Here is a 22,767-nt window from a genome sequence, read left to right on the forward strand (position 1 = left end):
TTGGGACCCCACCGGTCTTAAAAAAGGGGACGAAGCCCCAAAATGTGTTACCAGATCAGGAGTCCTGACTCAATTTTGAATTCCCTTACTGCATACCTTTTGTGGATCAGTGACTCAGAGTTTTAACACCAGAGGATCCAGACAAAAGTATGGCACCCTCCATGACAAGTTTATCTGAAAAGATAGTAGTACTAAAATGTCACTGAGTGATCAGATAGTTACTAGGTGGCATCATCTGTATATACTGTGGGTGTCTTGGGTTAGATGCTTAAAGTGGTTGTAAACCTCCCTGAGACATTTTTACATATAGGTAAGCCTATAATAAGGCTTACCTACAGTATATGTACTGAAAATATCTCCTAAACGTGCGTGTTTAGGAGATATTTACCTTGTAGTGCACCAATGAGGTCATTGGCACATGCGCAGTGAAGAAACGTCTCATATGATGCATATGAGCCCATTATGCTTTTACTTTGCAGGGGAATAACGAGGAAGTAAAACCCATTAGGGTTTACTTCCTCTTTAAAAGTCAAATGTTCATCTGTATGTAGATAGTAATACTTTTCTAATTGTAACACGTAACCTTTTTATGCTGCATCTGCCTGGGAGAGTGACAAATATGTAGCTTTACTATATGACTGTGACAAGATCTGACAAGTAAATCTTACATGGGGAGATGTATTGGATATTTAGGTGGCCCCTCAGAGCAGAGATCCAGTCATATTTGGAATCTCTACAACCCCTGTTCCTACCAACTGACCGAGAGAGGGGACGTAGTTTTAAACCCTTACTATGTATTAAAGGATAGCAAATGCTTATATGAAGACATATAGGGGGGAAAGAGGTGTGTGCTTAATTTTCGGAAAGCCATGGACTCCTAATCTGTGTTCATTTTGACGTCAAATTTCGATTTAGTTTTAGTCGTAGTCTTTTGACCAAAATTCCGTTTTAGTTTTAGTTGTATTTTAGTCATCTGAATTGTTTTAGCTTTAGACGACTAAAGCCTCTAGTACCTTTTAGTCGACTAAAATTGAATGGGTTTAGTTAAATTGTAATGCACTGTTTAAGCATTTCTCTAGCATTTCCAAACTCATTATATACTCCTGGAGTAAAAATCGAATAACCTCTTATTAATTATGGTATTAAAGTGGTTGTATACCCTGTACAACCACTTTTAACTACAGGCAAGCCTATATTAAGGCTTACCTGTAGGTGCTTGAAATATGCCGTGGAGGTTTAGGAGGTATTTACAAAAAAGGCGATCGATCGACGGTGACTACGGCGCATGCACACTTTAAAAAGGGCTCATTGTGCCATTTCTAATAGGGGCCATGCCGTGTTGGTCAAAGTTGTCGGAAAATCCGATAGTTCGGAACATGACGACGTTAGTTCGTTACGACGGGACTACGTTCAGGCTAGTAGCCAATAGCTCTGGTCTCGAAAATTTGATCTGAGCATGCGTGGCACTTTGTCAGATCGGAATTCTCTACAAAGTCATTTTTAGTCATCTGAATTGTTTTAGTCATATTTTAGTCGAATAAAATAGTGTTCATTTGGTCTAGGAAATGAATACTCCTCCTAATGTATCCTTGAAAGGCCTTCTCAGCCATTGAAGAGTGCATTTTGGAGTAGCTGGTGTATGCAAATTGCAGATTTACAACTCGAAACCATATTCACTCTATTTATTCTGCTTGTAATGTATTAACTCACCTTGCAATTTAGTAACTCTTAGTAGACTGGGTAATGTGAAAGTGTTGATCTTGTTTCAGGATTTCAAGTATAGATTACTTTCATAACATATCATAGGCTTTTTTTGTTAACCAAACATTTTCCATTGCATTGCAGAGTGACCGTCTTTTGGTCAAAGGAGGTCGGATAGTAAATGATGACCAGTCTTTCTATGCTGACATTTACATGGAAGATGGACTCATTAAGTAAGTGTTTTTAGCTTACTTTTGTCTACTAAATAAACACTGAAGTACACGCTCAGATGATAACCTATTGAACAGCTGTGTTTAGCCTGTCTCTGTCTTTCATGCTTTGAGACACATAGGAAATGTTATTTGCGCATGCTAATAGTCCATATCACCGGAGATGTTTCCAATCTATCTCTGTGAGAAAAAGTTGACATAGGCCAAGGTAACCAATCAGAATCCATCGCTGATCCAACTCTACTAAAGTGCTGAAATCTGGTTTCTGTAGAACAGTGAACATCAGCGCTTTCACTGATCTACGCTGTGGAAACCACATATGAGAAAGCAATAAATAACACTCAAACTGTGTTTAGTGTTGGATGATGAAAGAGCACATAAAAACGAGGTTACTTCCCCCCCGTGTATTAGAAACTCTGCTGTTACTAGCTGGAATCAACAGAGTAGTATGGTCGTTTTCAAATGTCACTTCCTGTGTTCTCTAGTGCTCTGCTAGTAGCCAAACCTGTAGGATGTGAGTTGGGTCAGTAGGATCTAGCAGCTGTACATCACTAACCTCTGCAAAGCTTGAGCCTTTTGGAAAAGAATTTCACATCCGCAACCGAGAAATCCCAGAGGTTGAGATAGCTTAGCTTTTTTTTTTTTTTTGTGTTTCAGAAAGATATTTTAGATTTCTGTGGGTTTCTGGTTTATAAATACATACAGCACCGTAATTTTATATAGCGTTACTGCTTTTTTTTATCCTATAAAGATAATCTGCGCATGTGTTTACATTTATCATGTCTGAACAGTTTACTTTAAAAAAAATTTAAATCAGAATTTGATCCAATGAATAACCTAAAGTGTACTAAGAACAAATTTTGCTAGAAGGCACAAAAGTTTATGGCCGTAATAATAAAAAAATAACATTTCCAATCTTAAGTCTTCAGTGTCAAACATGTCATGTTTTCTAATTCTATTAACAAGTAAAATAAATAGCATTCTTGTGAACGCATGGCTGTTGGCGTGCACTGGGTGGAATAGAGCCGATGTTGGTTCACTTACCTTTTCCTTCGATTTCCCTTCTAAATGTTTTTTTTTTTTTGTCTGAATTTCTCACTTCCTGTTCCTCCTCAGTAAGCTGTTCTGGCTGACTAAACACCGCTCGGATGATGGTGTGAAGTTTACTGAGGAGAAACAGGAAGTGACAAATTCAGACAAAGAAAAAAAAAACATTTAGAAGGGAAATCAAAGGAAAAGGTAAGTAAACCAACAATGCACTAGCTTAAAAGAACCTATTTAGAAAATAAAAAATGAAGCTTTACAACCCCTTTAAGTTTTATTTACTTTTTGTGGGAATTTTATTTTTTTCTATTTCTATTTTATTATTATTTATTCACCACAGTGGCATTGCAGTGCAATACACTTTGCTGGAAAAAATGCCTGTATGGGATTGTAGGTCGCACACATCAATTAACTGAGAATAGCATTGAATGTAGAAAAGAAATACACAACACAATAAAATTTGGTATTTAAATGGCCACGGCACCTTTATTGGTATTTATTGAAATCTATTAAAACTTTATTGAAATATCAATAAGTAAATAAATATATATTCACATTCAAACAAACTTAAAACTCGCTCAGTCATAGAACTCGAGCTATAAATGAATAATAAAACAAAGTCCCCCCTTGATTCAAGGGTGACATAACCACATAATGGTGCCAGCAACAGGATGGGAGGGAGAGGGAGTTCGCCAAGCTGATCCAGGACAACTGTGAGCAGGGTCCGTCAAGCGGGGTCTTTTATAGACCCATACACATGCGAAAACACGTGTTTTTCCCACCTAAAGCCTCGTGACAGGTGCTTTTTTTTTTTACATAAAAATAAAAACTTTATCAAAAAATGTGGCGGTCACAATCCCATGTTGCAGGCTCTCAGTTTGTGCCCACTTGTCAGTGGTGTGAACTAACTTCATAGTGAACAAGGCAAATTGCAAGGCAAGGTTGCCCAGCTCCAAAATGCAAACGGGGGGCTCTTATTCTGTCATATGGACCCTCTGTCAGTCCTGTTTTCTATTTGTGTCCCCACTAGTGAGATTTAGAGGGTTATTTATGAAAGGCAAATCCACTTTGCACTACAAGTGCAAACTACAAGTGCAAAGTCACTTGAATTGGCACTGAAAGTGCACTTGGAAGTGCAGTCGCTGTAAATCTGAGGGGTAGATCTGAAATGATGGGGAAGCTCTGCTGATTTTATCATCCATTCGTGTGCAAGCTAAAATGCTATTTTTATTTTCCTTGCATGTCCCCCGCGGATCTACAGCGACTGCACTTATAGTGCAAAGTGGATTTGCCTTTTGTAAATAAACCCCTCACTCTCTCTATTTGTCCTCTAGTTGTGTATGGCTATCCTTTTGCAGGAGAGAAAATCTCTTGATTCCCTCATCAACACAGTTAGTGTTGACAGGGGAATCCCTTCCCCAGAGCCATCGTGTTCTCCCGTAGTAAAACACACTGATTATTGACAGTGGCTATAACAGCCGCTAGCAATAATAGCATGTAAAATCCAGCAGGCTGGTTGATTGATCAGTCAACTTGGATACATTCAGCCTGCCCATACATGCTTCGAAACGCAGATGGTCCCAGCTGAACTGACCAAGATTTGAACTGTCTATGGCCGGTTTTAGACAGTGAGTGCACAAAGAAGATATTAGTACAATTGCACAAACAGCATGAGTCAGACGGCACCCACGTGAATGTACCATAGCTTAAAGCGTTATTAAAGGCATTTTTTAACTAAAATAACAAATATGACATCAAGAGATCTTTAATTTGCAGACAGCCTTGGTACGGTGTATATCTACTTCCCTTTTGCAACAAATATGTTATATTCACCTGCTTTGTGCAATGGTGTTGCACAGAGCAGCTCCATACAGTGTGATACTGTGGTGTTTGGATGCATTAAGAAGTGTAGAAGTTGTGGAGTCACCTTATATTGTGGAGATATACACCCCTCATATTCCTTTGCATATAATGATTGGATAATTCCCACCCCCCGTTTACAAGAACTTGTCATATTAATTCTCTGTTTGAAAAGATTAGATGATAATACAAATTAATAAAACAAACAATATAGAATCCTTATGTTGATTGCTGCTGCTTTACCACTCACAACAGGGTAAATAGTGGTGGTAAAATATACAACAAATATTTAAAATGGCCACTAAAAATAATAAAATAATCATAAATTTACAAAAGGAAAAAAAAGGAAAAAAAGAACAAAACAAAACTAGTGTTATATAATGTGGAAAAATATTCATAGAATATTCATAACCAAAGACTCCATATAAAAGTCCACTTAAAAAAATCCCAAAAGAATTCTGTGTAAATTCTATATATTGTGCAATCTTCACACCACACCTCGTGCTTCTGTGTCACCACCTCCCAATAGGCCACTCACTCCCTAGAGTAATTTGTCTCACACTCTCATGTTCGGCAAATGCGCTTTGACTCTGAGGTCAGTATATTCCACCATCGATTTTCTCTAGGCCACATTATTAATAAGCCAAATACCCAATTGCCCCTCACTGCTCTTCTTGTGATATTGACCAAAGTAATATTACTTTCCAGGCCTTCCTGGGTTCCCCAAACCCTTAGACCCCTTGTCCTTGTTCAAGTCGGGACTCCTTGAACTACAAGTTCAATTGGGGCCAGTTCCTGCTGTTCCCTACTCTTAAAAGGATCTGTCTCCTCTGTGTCTTTTGAGAGGCACCTGCTACTCCTTGGAGAAACATGGAATTGTGCAGCCTAGCTCCCTTTTCTGACATTGCAGTTGTGGGATGCTCAGGCATCCTTCACCAAAGAGAATCAGCATTTGATCCCTGCAGTCAGAGCCCTTCTGAAGAGCTTAACATCTGCTGGGTACAATCAGATAGGGTTGGCTGACGCCCATCAGCCACTGACAGGTGAGACCGCTAAACCTTAATCCTAGTTTATGGAGGGAAAAGACGATCAATATAGCGCTCAGGGAGAGACATCCAAATGGCCCCTCTGAATTCGGAAGCCCCTGGTGTGTCCCATCAGTTTGTAAGGGTGAAAAGGGTGGTCTCCTACCCCCTTCTTGGGGGGACTCCACTTGGCAGGGTGTCTACGTAACCAGAGATTTGGTCTGGTTGCCTATAACAGACAGTCCCCTGCTTGTCAGATGATCCTATGGTTAGTTGGTTTTCTGAGTTGGACATCGCCTAGGTGTTGCTGGACCATCACCTTCAGGAAAGTTTAGAAATGCTCCCTGGTACAGGACAAGTGGCTTGGTCTCTATGCTGGACAATGCTGAGAGTACTACTCCCGACTGCACTGACTTTCTTGAAATCAAGGTGCTATCATCTGGCTCTCTTCAACCAGTGGTCTCCACACCAAAGGCTTGCTCACCTGTATTAGGGGAATACTGGAGAGCTCAGTATTCCCCTAAATTGTTATTTGGTGTACCACGCTGGGTTACTGCTAAAGGTACCCTCTCTTGGAGATAGAATATGTCTGGTTGCATTTGTGGGACCTGATCACTTGAAGATGGAACCTTGTACTGTGGCTAATCCACATTCTCTTGAGGTAATTTCCTAAAATTGCTTTTTTGGTTCTATGCTTAATCAGGAAAATGTTCTTAGTAGTGCAGCTAAACATTCTGGTACTTCCTTCATGGAAGGTCAGAATTTTTTTTAGAATCATATTCTGTGCTCAAGATTGGCAGGTCACTGAGCATTATCTGTCAAGCCCCAGAGAAATCTCCAAATGTCAAAGTGTATGCCCTTCCTCTTGTTCTCCTAGTATCCCTTTGTACTTGACTGGAGTTAGAGTAAAGGCCCATACACACGATCAGACTTTTTGACAACAAACATGCAAATTAGCTGTTTTGGAGCAACATCCGACTGTGTGTACGCTCCATCGGACAAACTTTTTTGGTTTTCATCTGACTTTTGTTGGCTGTGCGAACGGACATACTTTCTGGTAACAAAAGTCCGATGGAGCAAAGTCTGATCGTGTGTACAGAAAACCATAGGACTTTTGTACAAAGTGCAAACAGGCATGCTCAGAACCAATGCAAAAGATCAGACAACAATTCAGAAGTTGACCAAAGGTGGCGGTAAAGAGCAGAAAAACCACATGATTTGGTGAAAGTTGGCTGAAAAAGTCCTGCTGTGTGTATGCAATACAAGTTCAGGGCCGACGCCCTTTGTACAAAAATCCAAGGGAAAGTTTGTACAAAGTCCTATCGTGTGTATGAGGCTTTAGCCTTTCTACCAGTCTACCTTTTGTAGGGATACCTCATGCTCACCTCACCATATTTATTTTAGTTCGATCGACTTCAGGGTTGGTATCCTTAAAGCTGTATTAAACCCAGAGAGAAAAATTTAATATATTGCAGATTATCAATCCCTAGATGTGTTGGCTGCAGTACTTTTTATATACTTTTTTTCCCCTTTATTCCACCTGCTGATCCAGCCAGTAACACACTTGCTGTCCTTAGCGTGTCTGCGTTGTGGATGAAGTATTCAAGCAAACAACTTCTGCTAATGCTAGCAGTTCAGATATTTGTTTTACATAAATTAATAAAAGCTGACCATGTTAACCACTTAAGCCCCGGACCAATTTGCAGCCAAAGGACCATGCCCCTTTTTGCGATTGGGCACTGCATTGCTTTAACTGACAATTGCGTGGTTGAGCGACGCTGTACCCAAACAAAATGTATGTCCTTTTTTTCCCCACAAATAGAGCTTTCTTTTGGCGGTATTTGATCACTTCTGCGGTTTTTATTTTTTGCGCTTTAAACAAATATAGAGCGACAATTTTGAAAAAAATTCAATATTTTTTACTTTTTGCTATAATAAATATCGCCAAAAAATATATTTTTTTCCTCAGTTTAGGCCGATACGTATTCTTCTATATATTTTTGGTGAAAAAAATCGCAATTAGCGATTATTGATTGGTTTGCGCAAAAGTTATAGCGTTTACAAAATAGGGAATAGTTTTATAGCATTTTTATTAATATATTTTTTTTACTAGTAATGGCGATGATCATTGATTTTTATTGTGACTGCGACATAATGGTGGATACATCGGACATTTTTGACACATTTTTGGGACCATTGTCATTTATACAGCAATCAGTGCTATTTAAATGCACTGATTCCTGTGTAAATGACACTGGCAGAGAAGGAGCTAACCACTAGGGGGCAGTGTAGGGGTTATGTATTACATTATGTGTTTTTTTATTGTGGGGGGCGTGGCCTGGCATGTGACGTCACTGATCGTCCTTCCCTATAAAAGGGAACAGACGATCGGTGACAGCCACACTAGGAAGCACAGGGAGAGGTTTGTTTACACAGACCTCTCCTCGTTCTTCAGCTCTGTGACCCAATCGCGGGACACCAGCGGCAATCGGGTCCGCTGGTCCCACAGTCACGGAGCTCAGGACCAGGTCGGGAGTGCGCCGGCAGTGGGGCGCTCCCGACCCACGGCTGGGCACTTAAAGAGCCACGTACAGGTACGTGATTGTTCGCAGCCATTGTGCCATTCTGTCGACGTATATCGGCGTGAGGCGGTCCTTAAGTGGTTAAGCACCTCTGTCGGTTTTAAATGGTTTGTCTCAACCCTCTAGCTGCTACTTTGTCTGGATAGCTTGGTCTGTTAAAGTAAGTTTAAAAAACAAACTTGCTGGCTGGATCACCAGGTGAAAATAATAATAATAAAAAAGAAAGAAAGAACACTAATGCAGCGGCATCTATGAACTAGTGAGCTGCAATTTAATACAGTTTTGTTTATGGGCTTAATACCGATTTGTTTTTATATACAAGCCTCATGCTGCATACACACGACCGGACTTTCTGGCAGACTGGGTCCGACGGTCTTCTCGATGGACTTTCGGCGGAGTTCTGACGGACTTTCCAAACGAATGGACTTGGCCACACACGAACGGACTAAGTCCGTTCGAAAGTCTGTTCATTTTGAACGTGATGATGTAAATAGGACTAAACAAGGAAGTTCAATAGCTAGTAGCCAATAGCTTCCCTTGCGTCGTATTTGGTCCATCGGACCAGCACACAGACGAATGGTTTTCCCGATTTTAGTCCATCGGATTTGAGTCTGTTGGATAGATTTTAAATATGTTCTATTTCTAGGTCCGTCTGATTTTTTTTTTTTTAACTATCGGACTAGCCCACACACGATCGTATTGTCCGCCAGACTAATCCCTTCTGACTTAGTCTGCCGCAAAGTCCGGTTGTATGTACGTGGCATTATTCTTATTACAGAACTTTTCTTCCCTTGGGAGTGTGAAGCTCAGGCCATCACTTTAATACTGGCTGGTCTTTCCTTGTAGTGCTATTTTTGTCTAAGGTCTACTCTGGCTACCTGTTCTCCTGGTGACTTGTCCTCTTGTTTTTTTTCTGCTGAACACATCATGTTGTTGCTCTTTTTTCTCCTTAGCAGGCAGGTAGTTATGATTTTCCATCTACTTTAATAGGTTTTCGATTTACAGCCTCTTGCTGGTTAAGGCCCAGTTTCAATTTGAGTGCATTGATCTCCTCTGTCTTGGTCTTAAACCTCAGGTTGGTCCTCTGTGGCCTTTCCTTGGTTATTGGCAGTTCCCTTGTCTGGCATGGAGCATTGATCGTTCAGGTAGATCAGAGTTGAAGACAGTTCCCATTTCTCTTTAAGGGCAGTGGCTTTTGCCTTCCCCTGAGTTGGACTGTTTTTGGACATCCCAACTGTTTCTGAATGCATATGTCCATCAATGGAATGAAAGAAAATAAGATTGTTATTCTACGTACCATAAAATCTTTTTTCTTAGAGTCCATTTGTTCTTGCTCTTGGTACCACTTGTTTTTTTACAAAACCGAGGCAACTGAGGATAGGATATATGGGGGCAAGTGTACAAATTCAGTTTGCCAGTGTCCTAGTGTGCTGTAGGTGGCACAATAACCCAGCCGTTTCTGAATTCCTGTGTCCCTCAATGGACTCAATGAAAATGTTTTAATGTTAAATACAAAAAAAAAAATGAAGATGTGTGCTGCTGTCCAACACAGAGTGTAACAGTTTTCGATTGAAATATTTTGCAGTGGGCTTGTTGGACCATTGGAGACCAGGACCACCGCACTCTGTGCTGAGCATTGGTCTTGATCTTGCCAGCACAGAACATTTCAATTCTATCAGCAGCACACTAGCACACAAAAAAATAAAAAAAGCCCACATCTCCACAAATCTTACAGGGCAGCAAAGAACCAGTGTTTTTAACATTGTTTGATTTGCATTGTGTTGTGTGACATTTCTTTCAAGACAGCCTGTTCTTTTATATTTGTTTTTTTTAATTCTATTCATGTTAAAGCAAAATCATTGTAAATGCATGGCAAAATGTTTTGGCATGCATCTGAGGTACCAGAAGCTATTCTGAATTAAGTTGTGTCATTTATATCTGTCTAGAATTTAGCGTCAATGAGAAGTTCAGGATTTTAAAAAAAACACACACGCACACACATACTCTTTAAGTGGCTCAGTTCTCAGTCTTCAATGAGCAGAGAGCTGGTGACTGTCAGTCACTGGCTCTCTGCTCTGCTGCACTGCCACTCCAGCGCTCACTGCAATTACAGGGTGTGGATGGAGGCAGGAGGGGCTCGCTCAAGTTCTCAGCAGCATGCTGAAAGGCTGAGCCAGCTGCTGGTCAGGCATCTGGGTGGATCCTGACAATAAAGTCAGAATCTCTGAAGAGTCTAGACCAGCTTCAGAGTCACGTCAACCGACAGCAGGGCTTTATCCTGCTGTTGGCTGAATAAGGGTCATGGGAGTGCAGAACGAAGTTCACTTCTGTGACCCACAGGAGAAGTAGGGCCAAAAGAACTTTTGGCTTTACTTCTCCTTTCAAATAATACAAAAATACCTGTAAGTGGCTTAGTATTTAGCACGTATGCCTTGCAACACTGGGTCCTTGGTTCAAATCCTAGCCAGAACACTATCTGCATGGAGTTTGCATGTTCTCCATGTGCTTGATAGGTTTCCAATTGGCTCTCGTCTAAATCAAACTTCCTATGCTTGTGTATGTGTAATAGGGAGTTTAGACTGTAAGATTTTGAGTGCAGAGACTGGTGTGAATGTACAGTATTTAAAATGCTATGTAAATTGTCGGCTATATAAATATTTGTAATACGTAAACCTATTTTGTATATCTTTTGTATTGGCGTAGATGTCCCAGACAGCCATTTTGGAAGATGAATTGCAATGAAGTCTAGCTTGACATTAACTATTTTAACACGGGCCGAAAGTTGGGCTGTTCAATAGTAACCATCTGACTTTCGTTCGGCAGTGCGTACCAGGCTTTAGTAACACAATGAAATGAATATCAGCTCAAAAATAAAAATAGACACATCTACTATGTACAGGTGACAGTGACCCTTTATAGGAGTAACAAGATGGTGTTAAAATGCTTGGGTCATGTGTCAGAATGTACCATGTCTTTTATATTTTGTTCAGCCACACTAACTGCACTTATAACTGTGTATCCAGGCAGATTGGAGACAACTTAATAGTACCAGGTGGTGTGAAAACCATTGAAGCTAATGGGAAAATGGTGATCCCCGGAGGCATTGACACACACACTCACTTACAGATGCCCTATAGAGGGATGACCACAGTGGACGATTTCTTCCAAGGGACTAAAGCTGCTCTTGCTGGGGGAACCACCATGATAAGTAAGTTAAAAAAATGACTTAGGGAAAAAAATGTATGTATTCAGAAGTGACCATGGCTAGATTTCTAGCTTTATTAAAATTATGTTTAATCTATACAGTGCATTAGTCACAGTTGTTGAATTTTGTAGGCATAGTATTACTAACAAAGTAAAAAACCACTGTATAGCAGAATTTCTTCATTATAGTATAATCAATTTATGTATAAAGCTATAGAGACCATTAAGTAAAAATGAGAAAAAAAGAAGCTAAGCTGTTTAAATCAAGAAATTCGCTTTAAAGAATTACTAATCCTTTGACAGGTAAAACTTTAATCCTTTATGTTTTTCAGTTTTTGAGCTGTTTTCTTATAGATTTATTTTAATACACTGTTGAAGTGCAATTTGAGAATTAATTATGCATGTTTTACTTGTAGTTGACCATGTGATCCCAGAGCCAGAATCCAGCTTGACTGAAGCCTTTGAGAAGTGGAGAGAGTGGGCTGATGGGAAAGCCTGCTGTGACTACTCTCTGCACGTTGACATCACTCATTGGAATGACAGTGTCAGGCAAGAAGTGGAAAACCTTATCAAGCAAAAAGGTGTTGTACTGCATATTGTACTTTTTCTCTGCTGTGTGTTTTAATATATATGCATTATTCAACCGCATTTATTGTTCTACTCAATAAAACATTTTCCATTCTTCCAGTCCTTGACATTTTAAACATGAAAGCATACAGGTTTCAGGGACATTCCAGTCCTGCTGTTACAATGAAGCCGTCCTAATTTTTGGCCTACTTCACTGCACTTGGTTTGCAATCTCTTTCCTCCCAATCTCTCTACATGGTTCCTACCCCTCTATCCCAACTATTTGTAATATAACCTTTTATAAAACATTTTCTTTTTTGTAGGGTAAATATGAGATTTAGCTTTCATTCCTACCTTACAATAGTCCATAGGAATCATAGAGAGGGCAAATCTCCTATGTGGGGCTCCAGCAGCTCTAAACACATAGATTGTACCCTTCTCTATTATGGCCAATACTAAAAAAAGTTTTAGTTTTGTAATACTTGCAAAATGCCAGTTTGCTTGCTAATAAATTCATCAATAATTTATTCCTTATTGGTATGAAGCTTCAAATGGATCAGTTTTGCCTCAAAGGAAGCATCTCTGCTGTGCGGTCTTTATAGCTAAAAGTTTTTTAATCTGAAAATCTTTTGTCTTGTATCGAAAATACATGAACTTAAAGCTGATCTTTTTTTAATGACTTTTAAGGCCTTGTTCACACGGGCCTACTATAGCGTACGCTATATTTGTCCGTGCATCCCTGTGAAGGCAATCACTTTCATATCAATTGGGATGCAGCATCTGCACAGACACAGTCGCTGCTCTCAGTTGAGTCATGCGAGTACCTGAATACAAACTGCATTGACACACCCTTTGCCAAATTTTGATTTATTCCAAGTGATTTTAATCACAAGGGTAAAGAGAAGGGAATTTTTCCTATATTATCTAACCGGTTGCGTTAGTAAGTCTTTTATTGGAAACCATTTGTTCCCCCCGCTTCACATCCTCCCCATTACATTCCTAAACCGTAACATAGAATAAATGGAATTTCTCACTGCCTGGTCTACCCAGGGATAGAACGTGGATTATTTATGATACTTCAGAGTTCTGTGGAATTGATGCATCATGTTTGGCTATAGAGGGTAAAGGCCATCTCAGTCTTACCATGGCTATTATCCTCCATGGTGATCTGGCACACGTGCAACAATTCTGGAGTACACCAGTGGGCATATACAATACTTTGCAACTGGATCTCCATACAGTGAGAACTTTGAATTTGTTTGTAAGGGTCAGTACTGCTAATACAATATTGAGGAAGTGTATCGATCATGTAATGTGATCCTGTGTTTTGCCCATACAGGGCAAGGAAACATGTTGCCGGGCCTCCCTCCTGCATATACATACCTTTTTTTCACTCCCATGCCACTCTTTTTTCCACCAGGAGCGAAGAAAAATAAGCTGTACATCCATGTAAGTGGACTATGTACATCAGTCCCTTCTTTCATGTGATAGCACTGGTGCCCAGCTCTATCCTATAGAAGCAGTTGGAGAGTCCTCAATTTGCCTGCTCTCAGAGGACAACGGAGCAACAGGGGACTGGAAGTAAAGTGAGATGCTGCAAGATTGGCCTCAAAGTAAACTTGTTGAGTTGCCTTACATGGGCAATGCATATGTTTACTTTAAATAAATAATATTTTATTGAAGCCTTATTGAAAAAAAGTATCTCCGTAGCAAAACCTTTATAAAGCCTTCCGACTTTGCCTTCTGACTCTTAATTTTCCATTATACAAATAACTTGGACAAACACTATGCTTATAAAATAAGCAAAATAGGTTAATTCAATGAGTTTATAAATGAACTGTAGGCAAACATTAACGTTATCCTAATTCTACCCTAAGGATTACATAACAGTTATTGTTGTGCAGCAAGACAATGGGCAGGATAGGATGTCAAGCCATAGTTTCTTCTCCGTATGTCCTTAGCATCCTGTTCAGATAGCCCCATACCACTCACAAAGATGTTTTGCTTACAGAAAGTAGCTTATCTGAAGTGATTTTTTTTTTCCTTTTTAAGAAAAAAGAGGTTCACCGGTAGTATCTGCTTTTAATTTGTCCTTGGATTTCCAGGCACTGCTTCTGAGATTATTTGCCGGGGATTAGAGGCCCAGAGATTGCACTACTCAGATGTTCTGATACGTATTCCTAGTTGTTTGGCTCTGCTATCCCAGAAGCCATTTCAAACTCTATGATATTAGAACAAACCCCTTGGTCGCAGTACCAGTCTGCTCTGGATGAATGAACCTGTGTTTTTCCTTGTCATGGTGCCCGGCATTTCTGTTTCCAAACATATAGCACTTGTAGCTAAGGAGGTGAAAATGACTTATATGTTCTGTCATAAATGTGTTATTTTAAGCTGGCTTTTAAAGAGGACGTTTCTGCACCATGTTTATTTATTAGTTCTTCTACCGGAACATTAAATCTGTTATATCTCTCCTACCTCTGCTGGATTTCCTTAGCAGTGTTTTTATAGAGAGCAATGTTCAGTCATGATGCCAAACAAGACCTATCCCTCCATGTTTAACTCCCTCTGGCTAAATCCTCTCATTCCACAAGAGTGTAATAATTATCACATGTCCCTGCTTCCGAACGGAGGAAAATTCCCTCACTGACTTTTCCATTTTATTTCTTTTTCCCAGGTGTTAACTCTTTCATGGTTTACATGGCCTATAAAGATTTTTATCAGATGTCCAACACTGAGGTAAATTATTTGATATTTCCTTCGTTTCTGGGCAAAGGTCCAAATAGAATGAACTGTTTTTGCCTTTCAGGTCTGCCTCTGCTTGAAGCAAGGCCATGTTCTGATGAATTACAATGTGTTTACAAGTTTTTATCCAATAATATAAAACTTGTGCTGTTTCTGTGAAATATCATTTATTCAAACATGAGCAGCACAGCTGTCACATAAGGACCGGAGGGGGGGGGGGGGGGATTTGTTACAAAACATAAGGATTGTAGATTCAAGGCTGATATGCTAACGTTGATGTTCAATGGTTTTCTCTTTTAGCTCTATGAGATTTTCACTTTCCTGGGAGGACTGGGTGCGATTGCTCAGGTTCATGCTGAGAATGGAGATATCATCGCCCAGGTAAAATAGAAAATAACTTCATAAATGCGTTTAGGTGGATTCTGATACACCAGCACAGAGATTGATTGATTTACTTAAGGAGTCCAGCATGCTCGCTGATTTTTCTCTTTACAAGGGAATTTTCACTTCACTTAAAGTGATATAAATTTTAACAACTTCAGAACCGCACTATAACTAAAAGACAGCTACAGCGAGGCTCTTTTGTTATGGGATGGCGTCCATGGACGTCACACAAAACCACGCCTCAGCAGGCTGTCGCTGTTGCATTCTCACATAGTGTCAAAGGCGCATCGGCGGTGGAGGACTGTGTCTGTGTCCCGACTCCCAAATGAATGGAAGCAAGCAAACATTCATTGATGGGGCACTGGTAGGCTGCATTTGATGGGTGCTGGTGAGGCTGCATTTGCTGGGCACTGGTGAGGCTGCATTGATGGGTGCTGGTGAGGCTGCATTTGATGGGCGCTTCATTAAAAAGGTGGGGTTTACATGGGCAGGGCAAAGGGGGTGAGGCCAAGGGGGGCAGCAAAATTAAATTTCACCTAGGGTGTCAAAACTCCTTGCACCATTCCTGTGTCCATTCACAACTGATCACATTTAAACACATTTGCTGGTTATTGGCTTTCCTTTCCTCACGTGTTGTCACAGCATGAGGAAAGGAGAGCCGGTAACCCGCAAGTGCGACAGGAGTACACAGAAAATTGGGGCACTGATCATCAGCGCAGCATATCAGTGCCGATCAGTGAAGGAGAAGAATTAATTATTTGCAAAATTTTATAACAGAAACTACGAAAACCCCTTTTTTTCAAAAATAAAACGAGACTTTACAATCACTTTGAGTGTTTAGGGAAGGGGTGCAGGACAGTTAGTGGGGTGTTTTTTTTTTTCTTTAATGCTGAGAATGCATTAAGATAAAAAAAAAAACACTTTGACTTTAATGAATGTGGTGAAACATCACTCTGCAAAGAATATTGCTCTACAAATCAAGAATATTACTCTGCAAATCACTTACAAATAAAATGTATGGATTTAGCTTGCACCTATACTCCTTTAGTAAATCAACCCCTAGAATGTTTATAAGTGTAATATTAGTAATGGTACCAGCCTTAAAAATAATGTCTGACTATTGTGCCTACTTCCATGTAGCTAAATGTTTTAAGTGTCTGTGAAGGTTTTCCTTTACCCAGGTCATAATATAGCTAGTAGCAGTTAGTCCTGTTCAACTGGACTTTTTCCTTTAATATTAAAGACATTTCAGAGCTTACTCAAGGCTGTTCTTCAGTTCTAATAGGTCTCAGGATCATACTCCAGAATTTATATACACACAGGTAGCACAGTCACCTTTATTCAATCGCCATGGAATGTGTCAAGACAGATGTTGATTGTCCAATTGGAACCACTATTTTCTAGTTCTATAATCCCATGTCGTTCAAGTCATGCAGCAAAAGGTTTTGTCAAGTTGCTGGGTTAGAGATGTTAAAATGGCATTAAAGATGAATGCGAAGATCTGTACATTGGGGAGACATAATAACCTCTTAACAAGGAAGGGCAAATTCTACAGGTCAAGGCTCAGCAGTTTTCCTACACTGCGGTTTTCCTTAACATGTACCAGGGTAAAGGGACATGTAGAAGGAGAAGAATAGTCAAAGCTATTTTGGCTATATTTCTCCTATGGATTACAGTAGTGCAGTTCGTTCTGCACTCCTGTGATCCTTTTCGGCCGATAACAAGCTGGTGTCAGCTGGTGTCACAGAGCCGGTGCAGACTCTGAAAATATTCCAAACATATGGTTGGGATCAGCCCAGAAGGTGGGACTGACAGCTGGCTCAGCCTCTCAGCAATCCACTGAGACCCAGAGCAAGCTGATCCCACCCTCTCCGCAGCCCAGCAAGCCAGTAGGCGCTGGAGGGACAGAGCAGACAACTGATGACAGTCATAGCTTCCTGCTCAGAGTGAAGGGGGGGAACTGAAAGGAGAAGTATGTTTTTTTTTCCCCCTAATCCTACTTATCTAGGTGGTACATCTGCATCTGTCCCCTGCCGTCTCTGCTCTGAGAACCGAGCCATCTAACACTGCCAATGGCTCGGTTCTCTCAGCTCCTCGAGTGGAGAGCTGCTGACTGTCAATCAGCAGCTCTCCTGCTCTGCTCCTTCACGCTTACTGGAGCGCTGAGCTGTGAAGGGGCGGCACCTGGCGGATCCAGACCTGGAAGTCGGGATGAAGTGATGCCTGGACTGAACTTGATGACGTCAGCAGAGAGCAAACTTCAGACCGCTCTCTGACAAAAACGGGTCACAGCAGTGCAAAACAAATTACACTCCTGTTACCCATAGAAGAAGCACAGCCAAACGAGCTCAGTTCTCGGTGCAGAGCACGGGGGAGAGATGCCGTTTATTTTTGTTTTTTCTAAATCCTATACTTCTCCTTTAACCACTTCAGCCCTGGAAGTATTTACCCCCTTAATGACCAGGCCATTTTTTGCGATACCGCACTGCATGGCTTTAATTGACAATTGCAAGTGCGACGTTGTACCCAAACAAAATTGATGTCCTTTTTTTCGCACAAATAGAGCTTTCTTTTGGTGGTATTTGATCACCTCTGCGGTTGTTATTCTTTGCGCTATAAACAAAAATAAGCCGACAGTTTAGGCCAATATGTATTCTTCTACATAGTTTTGGCAAGAAGAAAGAAAAAGAAAAAAGAAAATCGCAATAAGCGTATATTGATTGGTTTGCACAAAAGTTATAGCCTCTACAAAATAGGGGATAGATTTATGGCATTTTTATTATTTTTATTTTATTTATACTAGTAATGGCAGTGATCAGCGATTTTTAGAGGGACTGCGACATTGTGGCGGACAGATTGGACACTTTTAACACTTTTTTGGAACCAGTGACATTTATACAGCGATCAGTGCTGTAACAATGCACTGATTACTGTCTAAATGACACTAGCAGGGAAGGGGTTAACACTAGGGGGCGATCAAGGGGTTAAGTGTGTCCTAGGGAGTTATTCTAACTGTGAGGGGAGCGGACTGACTGGGAATCGCTGTTCCTAATCACTAGGAACAGATGATCAGACTGTACTCCCCTGTCAGAATGGCGATCCGCCTTGTTTAATTTGGCAGATCCCCGTTCTGCCTCTCTGTGGAACAATCGCGGGTGGCTGGCAGACATCAAGGCCGCCAGCCACATGCATCAGCTCCGGCGCTGTGTGTGTGTCCACTCCGTACCGGTACGGCGATTCACTCAATAGGGCCGCTGGTTGGCAATTGGTTAAAGCAGCATTATAGCTGGAAGACATATGATGTTGAAGGTCCTCACCCCAGTTCATGGATGGTTGCTCTTGTTTGACATAGATGACCTCTTTTACTCTATTTGCAAACCAGCTGTTCTGTATGTCCAAACAATTCCCCAAAGAAAGTCATTTTCGTAAGGTGTACCCTATTGATTTGACAACAGTTCACACCCTCTGCCTTGTGAATTAAAGGATTAACATCTATGCAGATTTCAGACACCGATGGTAGAATTGTGGCACCAGAACAGGGTGGTTCCATGACTTTCACACCTCTCATCCTATTACTGAACAATTAACATCTGCTTTGACACATTCTATGGTGATTGTCTGTGGTAGTTTGGTTTTCCATCACTCTCTCTCTGGGGGACATGGTCACTAGGACAAACCAAATTTAACCCTTCAAACCTGCAAACTTCACATCTGCAAACTTTACTTCTATAAAACCAGCAATATTGTGTTTTTTTTTTTTACCACAAACAAATGCAGGGTTTCCATACTGCTGAAGGTATTTATGTTCAGGAGATCTTTTCTCCAAAGCAAAGGCTTTCAAGTACATGCTGAGAAGACCGTAGTGTCCCGGAATTCTGCTATGGAGTCCTGATTCTGTCTCCTAACCAGCCGTTGTACTGATGGAGTATGTTTTGGCTGATTTGCCTGTGTGTCAGTAGAAACGTAACCAGAATCTTTTCCAGGCCTCTGAACTGCATCTGTTGGCTCTCTGTCATGTTTCCTTTTTAATTGATACAAAATGTTATTTAGAGGTCAAGAATGCAAAATGAAGATGATGAAGTCAGAGAGGGGAAAGGCTGCTGTGCCCCAGAAAGGGGACAATGTGTCTTCTGTAGAAGGCTGGAATTATTCTCCAACAAAAAAGATTGCCATCTCTCAGTGTAGAAGTGTAAAGCTGTAGGGAAAGAAAAACATAGAAAAAAGGAAAACTTTTACTGACTGAAAATCTAGTCACTGCTGTTTCCGTAATTAAAATGGTCAAAACCCAAGTCCAGCCAAAACGTTTTTTTAGTGTGTGGAAGAGTTTTTCTTGGACTTTTCTCTTCTCTTCCTGTTCTGACACCCATGGGCACTGGGCAGGAAGTGAGGGGAAACCAGTCAAATGGTAACACTGGCAGCAAAACCAAGTTGACAGAGTATCTAATCCTTTCCTACTCTAAAAAAAAAGTTTTTCATGGTTCTCGTGTTTAATAAATGGGCCCTTTGGTGTTTAATATCCTCTGTATGAAAGTGAAGTAATTTGTTTAAAGTGGAAGTAAACCCTTCTATCGTTTTCAGTCAAGGAAGCTGCCATCTTGGCCTCTAATGATTCTTCAACTGCCATAATGCTGCACATGTGATCAGTTATGAAACCAGCCATTGGATGGTTTCAAAGTTTGGTTGAGAGCACAACCAATGTGAAAGTTAGCATTTGCCAGGAATGTAAGTGTTTTTTGAAACTGGGTTTACTACCGCTTTAAGCACAGGAGTATAGGCTAACTAAATTCTTTGGTGTATTGGCTAAAGCTACAGATGAATTAACTGATCTGCAAAGTGTAAAGCCGACATAAGACAGTAGGAACTGGACGATTTTTGAACCCACGTATAGGCAGGCTGATTGTACCAATCTATCAATCAACTTGAGTACAACCAGCCTGTCCTATGAGTTCTCCCGTTGGGGATAGCACCCCCCCCCCCGCGCGCGCGCGACAAGAGAACACCATGGTTCCATGGGAGGGATTCCCCCATCAACACTGACTGTGTTAATGGGGGAATCAAGCGATTTTCTTTCCTGCAACCCATAGCTACATAGGATAGAAAATCACTCCGTATATGTATGGCTTTAGATTTGACCCAGAACAGAAAGTTTGCTGGAATCTCCTGAGATCTGCTGGAATCTCTGTGTATTAGGCCTATTGTACATGGACCTCATCCGTTCAGTCACATTTTTTCAAAGAAAAAATTGATTCAGTTTTCACATCTGCTTTCAGTTTAGTTCAGTTTACATCAGTTTATATCAGTTCAGTTCAGTTTACATCAGTCTACATCTGTTTTTCATCTGTTTTTCTTAGGTCCCTTTCAAACACGTGGACCGCTTCTGTCTGTTTTTCAGGCGGACCCGGTCAGACCCTCCATTCTCTATGAAGCAGTGTGTGTATCCGTTTACACCCGCTTACATCCAATCTGATCTGATCTGCTAAAAACATTCCCTTTCTAAATAGCGGATTGGATAGCAGACAGGTGTAAATGAAAAGGTTTTACATCCGACTGCCCATAGAGGAGAGTGGTCTGTGTCTACGAGGGGATACAGACCAGCCATCTGCCTGCTCAGTGGGGATCATCGGGCAGATCCCCTTGTGAGCAAGTGGATTCCTAGTGGTGTTCATCCCATGTGGAAGGGGCCTTAGTTGTTGCAGAGACCAATCAGAGATGACAAAAGTATAAAGAAAAACATCTTTCTTACCTAAAAACAGGCATAAATGGAATGGATGTAAATGGATGGTATCCGTTTACATCTGTTCTGTTTCAGCAGATCTGTACGTTGGCTGTTCTGTTTAAAAAAATGGACCTGAAAGGACACAGATGTGGACGGATGTAAACGGATGATCATCCACTTACATTCGCCCACCCATAAACAGTCCACACAAGGCAGCATAGACATACATTGTGGTTCAGTCTACATCCGTCTTAAAAAACTGATAGACTAATCTGTATTGAACTCACGTGTTAAAGGGGATTATTAGTTTTGTTTTTAAAAATAGTATTTTAAAATATATAATGTTTTTGTCTTTCTTTTTTCTTGTTTTGTTTTATTGGTAGATGGTATGGTGATTGCTATATTCAATGTGAAGAATTTATATCTTGATATAATGCACAGTTAATGAAAACTGATACATTTTTTTGTGATGTAACCTCAAAATTTTTAGGTCTTATATATCTGGAGTTTTTACTTCAATTGTTCGTACTTTTTGAAATTTTGCACAATAAAAATGCATTTTCTGATATATATATATATATATGTATATATATATATATATATATATATATATATATATATATCAGAAAATGCATTTTTATTGTGCAAAATTTCATATTTATATATATATATATATATATATATATATATATATATATATATATATAAATAAAATGAAAGTGCAGTCCCTGCCCTGATGGTGACCCATACATGCTTTGATAAATAAACAATTTATTTTCTCATTTACCGTTTCCAGTAGGAATAATCAATCTTTAGTTGACAACCCATTTGATCGATAAACCACACATGGGGAAGTACATTTCATAACGTAAAATCGCAAGTTATCAATCACATCTCTGTTTCCATCATGTAATCTTTCAACCTGATCAATTGAATTATGATCATATTCACAAACAAAGTATCTCAGTGCTGCCGATTGATCCAGAGCAAATTAAAATATCCCTCCCACCCTGTCCATTTGATTGAGTTTGATTGAAATTGAGTCTAAATTGACCTGAAGGGAAGTGAAGATATGACTATTACATTATTTGCAGATTCAATTATTTTGATTGAATTGCACATTGATTGGTTATAAATAATTGAAGTGTGTGTGGCCACCATCAACACAAGTTGAATCTCTGAACTTGTCAGATCAATTTGCTATTTCTATTCTGACTTTTTCTCAGTGTTGATGTGTTTTTATTCTAGGCAAATGTTTATTTCACACATTTCCTCTCTGATTTGCATTTGATATAAACTGTAAATTATGCTATTTTCAGGAGCAACAAAGAATGTTGGAAATGGGTATTACGGGACCAGAGGGCCATGTTTTGAGTCGACCTGAGGAGGTAAGATAAATAATAATACCATGGTGAATGATATAATTCATGTGAATGTCACAGTAAAAAATGAATTTAACAAAATTAAACAAATACTTATGCTAAGAAACACAGTGATATATATATATATATATATATATATATATATATATATATATATATATATATACAAAATTAGCACATATTGAGGCACATGAAAAAAAAATAATAAAAAGGAAAACTGGTCATAAAGAAACAATTACCTTTTGAATACAAAGAACCCTATTGAGTGTGTGCAGACTGTGTACATGCTTTGGATACTAAAAGCAAGAGCAGACAGTGGTGCCACTGTAC

General features: G+C 39.9%; 1 protein-coding gene across 2 annotated transcripts in view; it reads left to right on the forward strand.

The window, feature by feature from the left end:
* The window catches only part of DPYSL3 (dihydropyrimidinase like 3), a 223,975-nt gene that overhangs the window by 156,704 nt on the left and 44,504 nt on the right, over positions 1–22,767 (forward strand). For both annotated transcript variants that reach the window (XM_077472957.1, XM_077472958.1), the window contains exons 2-7: positions 1,846–1,934; positions 11,466–11,650; positions 12,063–12,227; positions 14,888–14,949; positions 15,256–15,336; positions 22,375–22,443. In XM_077472957.1, the coding sequence (XP_077329083.1) occupies positions 1,846–1,934; positions 11,466–11,650; positions 12,063–12,227; positions 14,888–14,949; positions 15,256–15,336; positions 22,375–22,443 (651 nt within the window). The remainder of the gene's footprint in view (positions 1–1,845; positions 1,935–11,465; positions 11,651–12,062; positions 12,228–14,887; positions 14,950–15,255; positions 15,337–22,374; positions 22,444–22,767) is intronic.

Source organism: Lithobates pipiens, unplaced genomic scaffold (assembly GCF_037356315.1).
Source record: "Lithobates pipiens isolate NorthernLeopardFrog02 unplaced genomic scaffold, aLitPip1_a1.2 Scaffold_8, whole genome shotgun sequence".
Classification (NCBI taxonomy): Eukaryota; Metazoa; Chordata; class Amphibia; order Anura; family Ranidae; genus Lithobates; species Lithobates pipiens.